This window comes from Pan paniscus, chromosome 4 (genome assembly GCF_029289425.2).
Source record: "Pan paniscus chromosome 4, NHGRI_mPanPan1-v2.0_pri, whole genome shotgun sequence".
Classification (NCBI taxonomy): Eukaryota; Metazoa; Chordata; class Mammalia; order Primates; family Hominidae; genus Pan; species Pan paniscus.
Window position 1 is genome coordinate 55415854 of NC_073253.2, and position 6527 is coordinate 55422380.

A 6527-nucleotide genomic window follows, 5' to 3' on the forward strand; every position below is an offset into this window, starting at 1 on the left:
ATAGAGTTAGAAAAAAAGAGAAGAAAGAGGAGGAGGAAGCATATTGATGAAGGAGGAGAAATGAGAGAGGGAGGGAGAGAAGACAGGATAGGAGAGGGGGTGAAGAATGGAGGGTATGTATAGTAAAAAGAGAAACTTGAATGATGTATTTCTTTATTCCCCTCAGCAATTGATGAAGAACTTATAATTAATTTTAAAAGGAAGTCAAGGTAAGAATTAGGTAAAGAACCATTGACTAAACACTTCTTTTACTATCTTTTCTGGTCAAAGAGAGTAAACAAACGTCAAATATTCACTACATCTCTTGTTAAATAAAATTTATGCGAGTCCATTGATTAGATTAGTGAGCTTCTGCACTAGATTCCAACAGACCAAATGTAAATGGAGTCACTCAGGCCAAAGCTCCATCCCACCAAACTGAAACTTGTTTATCTGACTTTCTGAGACATCAGAAGAGGGATAATAGCCAAATCCCCAAATAGACCAGTTTTAGCCTGAATGATAAGGAAGTCCCCTGTGCTTCAGTAATTGCAAGAAAAGTAACCTAAAGTAACCTGATGTTAACCAATCCTCTTTTTGTATTATACTGTTTTATCATCCTTGCTTAAGTTGCCTTATGAAAATGGACTCTTCTGCCAAGCCCAATGGAGTACCTGTTTAAACCTTTAAATGGGATGCTGCCAGATTTATGAATTGCTGATAAAACTAGCTCAATCTTTAAACTTAATCTATTGAAATTTCATCTTTTGACACTTTGGATAATCAATTATAATGGACAAATGTCAATACATCACATATTTTACAATGCAAACCACCATTCTTAGAGATCATAGGAGTTTACTTCTTTTACATTTAAGCTTTTACATTTACATTAGACTGGAGTGGCTGTAGTGCAGATAAACACATTGACAATGCGCCCATTCTTCAAGAAAATGGCACAGGACTTACTGATGAACTCAGTGTGTGTGTTTGGTAGGGAAGGGGTAAGACTGGGAGTGTGGGAAAGAGAAGAGTATACAGGGATAATTGCAAAGTGCTTTACAGAGATGAGGAAGACTTACAGAAGGAACAGGTTTGGAGGCTGTATTAAGAACGAGTTGAGCTGTCAATGATAGAAAACTACACTCCATGGGCTTAGACACTGATAGTCCATTCATTTCACGTAACAAGGAGCCTGCAGTTAGGCTTTTGATGGCTAATATCAGCTCAATGATGCCATATAGAGATCTCCTAACTGGCCACTCTTTCTCAGCCACCTATACCAGAGTCTCCTCATTAATTTATCCTCAAAATACTACAATTTCTGGAAAACTTCTAGATTCCTCCCTTTCCTCCTTTCTTGATTCCCGACTCTGTGCTCCCCCTGGTGTCTTCCCAGGAGATGGCATCCATTCTTATTCCTGTAAATACCACCTAAATGCTCATGACTATCAAATTTACATCTCCAGCCAGGACCTCTCCTCTAAAATCCAAATGTGCACATACAACGGCAAACTGGATATTTCTACTTGGGTCTCAGGACATATTTCAGGAAATGTCAAAATAAATATGTTCAAAACTGAGTTTTGCCCTTGTCGCAAGAATTAGAGGTTGACTGGGTCACATTCTATTTTCAACTCCACTTTTCTTTTTCTGCCCACTCTATGAGGTTACCAAAGGTAAAAATTCAATTGTCCATGCACTCCTACACCAGATGGTGTCTGTGTGACACAATTCTGAGCAATGAGATAAATAGATATCTCCTGGTTCTGCTCTTTCCCCTCATTTCTTCTTCATGGCTGAAGCATGAATAGAAGGCTTAAAGATTCAGCAGCTGTATGGTGGCCATGAGGCAATAGAGATGAAGATAAAAGTAGAAACACTAAGGGTGGCAGAGAGGAAATAGAGAAAGAGCCTGGGTCTTTCTATATGGTATCATTGAGCTGATGTTAGCCATCAAATGCCTAACTGTAGCCTCCTTGTTAAGTGAAATAAATGGAACTATCAGTGTCCAAGCCCCTGGAGTGTGGTTTTCTGTCATTAGCAGCCCAACTCATTCCTAACTGATGTGGCCTCCAAGCCTCTTTCTTCTTTAAGTCTTCCTTATCTCTGTAAAGTACTTTGCAATTATTCCTGTAGACTCTTCTCTTTCCCACACTCCAGTCTTGCCCCTCCCCTATCAAGCACACACACTGAGTCCATCAGTAAGTCCTGTGCCATCTCCTTGAAGGACAGGCAGCACTGTCAATGTCTTTATTTGCACTGCAGCCACTCTAGTCTAACTTAAATGTAGAAGCTTCTTAGCTATCCTACCCACTTCCATTTTGGCCTCTTTCCAGTCACTTCTCAACCCAGTAAATCTTTTAAAAATGCTAGTGTCATCATCAAGTCTCTGCTTAAAACCCTTTACTGATTCCCGTTGCACCTATAATAGAGTCAAAGCCACGTACTAAGACTTATGAGAAGCTCATGGTCTCCCATTCCCTCCTTCACCAACGCAGCAGGTGTCACTCCAACCCTTCCTCAGGAAACTCCAGCCACAATGGCTTCCTAGAGCACCATAAATTCTCTTAGGCCCCAGATTCTTTTCACGAGTGGGTCCCATTCTTACTCTCTGCCCATCACATTTATTATAGCTTCCTTCTGCCTTCAAGTCTCAGCTTAAATGGTCTCCAGCGAGGCCTCCTTTGACCACCCTATTAAAATTAAAACAGTCTCTCCTACCCAACCCCATTGGTTTCAAAAACGGAAAGAATTTTTTATAAAGCACCTACTACCATTTTGATATGTATCATTCTGGGTCCACTTAGAAAACAGAAACCATATCAATTTGTTTTAACAGAGAGAATTTAATATAGATAATTGGCTAAACAGGCATTGGCAGGATGGAAAAACAAAAAAGGGGACACAGGTACCACAGAGATAGTAACTGTAACAATCTTGGCTGAGAGTTACCAGACCTCAGAGGAGGAGCCCTGCCAGGCTGGGACGCAGAACTCTGAGGGTGCCACTTGTCTCCTGCACCACTTCAGGAGGTTGAAGGAGAGTCTGGCTGTCAGAGTCTAAGGGAGGGTGCCACCTGACTGGTGCTGGTGCTTCTGACAGGTTGCAGAGAAGCTGGTCCTGGGAATGATGGAAGAAACTAGAAAGCTGCAAACAACCAGTGATGCTGGAGTAAACCACATGGCAATAAATTCCTGCAGGGGCAACAGAAAGAATAGGCAGGAGCAATTCCCTGTTGCTTCCTACTGCCTTTCGGGCTTCCTTAGTGCCCCCTATTGGTAGAGAATAGAATGGATCCACCTGGCAAAAGAAATGTTTGCAGAGGCCCAGGTCAAGCAATTCAGAGGAGCAAATAAAAGAGTGGATTTAGAGATGAGCTATCATAGCTTCATGAGCAGCATCGTATTCATTTGTTTACTATGTTTTCTTTCCTACTAGACTGTATGTGTTCAGGATCCATGTCTCTCTTTTTAATTTTGTAACCCCTCCACCAACCCATGTCCCTCAGGTGCACAGCACAATAGCAAGTAGATAGAAGACACAACAAATATTCCTTGTATGGATAAATAACAGATGAATTTATTAGATTTTTTTCTCAAAACTACTCAGCAAAATGTACAATTCAATTCTCGTCAGTAAAACATGAGGCATTTAGTGCCTTATGTGATGTTCTAGGCATTTGGGCTAAAAATGCCTAGAACAACACATGAGGCAGTTTCTTTTCATTTAGGTGGGAATTTAAGACATTTTCATATGAAGCTAGGTAATGAAATGCTGTGGCAACATTCATATGTTTAAATGTCCTAAGAATTGAAGAGGCATCAAAGCTTATATCAGAAAATAAAAAGGTAAATGCGGGTTTGGAGTGATTCAGGAGACGTGTGGAAGAACTTATGATCTGAAGCAGGCTTGAGAGAAGAGGCAGAAAAGCAAAGCTGTGAAGGAAGGATAAGTTTGGCAGGTTTTAAGATGATTCTGCTGAAGGCAAAGAAATGAGAGATAGTAAGAGAAGTCACTGGAAAAGTGAATTGGAACCAACTGTGGAAAACCATAAATTTTGGAGTTCAAATTATGGGTATTATGTCTTTTGCAAAGAGGGGGCATTAAAACATTTTAAGCAAAAGAAATGATGTGGCTGTTAGGAATATTTTCTGAAGATAAATCTGGCAACACCACCGGTAATTGATTGAGTGGGTAGAAACTAGAAGCAGGAGGAACAGTTAGGAGCCTATGACAATAATTCTGAGCCAGATAAAGATAATGGTAGAAATAAAGGAAAGAGATAAGGGGTAATATTTAGAAGGAAGAATCAATATCACATAATACAGATTTAGTCTGGTGCAAGGAGGGTGGAGAAGATATCTAGAATTAATCCACAGCGATACACATAGGATTCAGAAAGGTGGAGATAGAGCAGAGACCATCCACTTATCAGAACTTGATTAAGAATGGCATCAGTACAATAAAAATCACAGTGAATTATTTTTAATATTTTAATTTTATGTTCAGGGGTACATGTGCAGGTTTGTTATGTAGGAACACTTGTGACTTGGGGGTTTGGTGTACAGATTATTTCATCATGTGTGTACTAAGCATAGTACCTGATAGTTTTTTTTTCCCTGAACCTCTCCCTCCTTCCACTGTCCTCCCTCAAGTAGGCCCCAGTGTCTGTTGTTCCTCTCTTTCTCTCCATGTGTTCTTATTATTTAGCTCCCACTTTTAAGTGAGAATATGTGGTATTTGATTTTCTGTTCCCATGTTAGTTTTGTTCTTTTTTTACGGCTGCATAATATTCTATGGTATATGTGTACCACATTTTCTTTATCCAGTCTACAGTTGATCAACATTTAGTTTGATTCCATGTTTTTGCTGTTGAAAAATTACAGTGAATATTTATCATCCAATAACAAAAGTCAATATTTTGAAAAGCTAATATGAATCTGGAAGAATGTATATATCTTCATCTTGAGGAACTTCAGAAGGACGAGGCTTCTGGAAGTTATAATAGTCAGAAGATGTCTCATTTCCATAGATATGCTCCTCGAAATTAGACTGCCCTGTGTTTTCATATAATTCCTTATCGGTTTTTCCTTTAGCTTTGGGAGGACCTGCTTCCACATTTTCATAGTTGTCGTGTATGTTATTTCCCCTGACAGCAGATTTGTGGTCTTGGGTTTCAACTGAGATTTCATGCCTTAAGCCAATGATGCGGGGGCTCAAGAATGTTTTAGTACAGACTTTTCTCCTGCTGCTTCTCCTTTGCAAAAACCTCGGTAAGGTAAATCGTGTGGCAACACGGTGTTTCCAGTGCCAAACACACCCAATTCCACAAACCACTAAGAGTAAAAGAAGCGAAATTCCTACAGAAATGGCCGCTAAATTATTTCCACAGCTTTTCGACATTTCTGTACAAACAGTGCTGTTTAGTGGTTTGGTGTTACCCTTAATGAATTCACAGTGTAATTCTTTGTAGCCTAGTATTATTCAAAAATGAGTTTGGAAGCTCTTTTAGGCATTTTCCTTTTCAGATCTGGAAGAACATTATCTGGTAAAGTCCTGATGCAATTAGAGGAGAGAGTGTATAAACTTATTTCTGGAAGATGACTCTCTTCGTGTGTGATGCTCTTCACATTACAGCCATTAATGTATAATTGTACTGTATTGGGGGATTTTATTCCATTCCACTTCCTTTTCTGTTAACGAATCACAAAATGAAGCAGAAATGAGTGGAAGATGACAGCAGAGTAGAAAACTCAAGAAAAAGAAGGTTGAATGATCTGCCATCCAGAAACCTGCTATAAATTAAAAATATGTTAATTGCATACTTATTATGTAACATAGAAAAATTACTGATTTTCACCAATGCATTAAACACCAGCATATAGTGAGCTTCTGCTTTTAATATAAAATATACTACCTGTTGTGATGAAAGGAAAAAGAGTTAGAAAAATCCTGTCCCTGCCCAACCCTGAGTGGTTTTATCACTTAGATCTCCACATAGTTTTTGACAATTAGGATAACAATTTTTAAGTGAAAGATAATGTTCTGAGCACAATAGAAAAAATGGGACATGTACAGACACGTGCAATCATCTTCATTACCTGTCACCTCTTCTGTGAAGCCCTGCTTATCCTTTTTTGGAGCAGGCAGAGGCCATGTCTTTTTCTTAACCATTCCTTCCTCTGTAATCCCATATTAATGAGTCCATTCTCTATTATAGCGTGATAACCTAAATGAGAGAGAATTGTATTCTTACTTGGTTAAATGGTGGGCAGGGTTCAGGTCATTTCATCTGTATGTTCCCAGAGAATGGCACAACACCTAGCACAGAAAATGCATCCAATCAATATTTATTGAATGAAATAATGCATTTAAAAATGACTGCAAATGTCAGCATCTAATTGCTTAAGATGATAGTTTAAAACTCAAGGGTGTAGTTTATACTTAAAACATGAAATGAGATCTTTAAAGTAAACCAATGTATTTTCAAAATCCTTAGTATCACAGGTTTTCTCATAGCTTTCAGAAAATAACTTCCATCCAAG

The 6527-nt window shown here is 38.9% G+C and overlaps 1 protein-coding gene across 2 annotated transcripts; it reads right to left on the reverse strand.

The window, feature by feature from the left end:
• Positions 1–4483: 4483 nt before the first annotated feature.
• On the reverse strand, positions 4484–6303 carry GAPT (GRB2 binding adaptor protein, transmembrane). Of its 2 annotated transcripts, none has more exons than XM_055112360.1 (2): positions 6239–6303; positions 4484–5675 (listed from the first exon to the last, which is right to left on the reverse strand). In XM_055112360.1, the coding sequence occupies exon 2, from the start codon at positions 5383–5385 to the stop codon at positions 4912–4914; it is 474 nt and encodes a 157-aa protein (XP_054968335.1). In that variant the 5' UTR covers positions 5386–5675; positions 6239–6303; the 3' UTR covers positions 4484–4911. The 2 variants fall into 2 exon arrangements, with proteins under 2 accessions (XP_054968335.1, XP_008950998.1); XM_008952750.3 differs by lacking the exon at positions 6239–6303 and adding an exon at positions 6084–6211 and having other exon boundaries at positions 4489–5675.
• Positions 6304–6527: the final 224 nt, after the last annotated feature.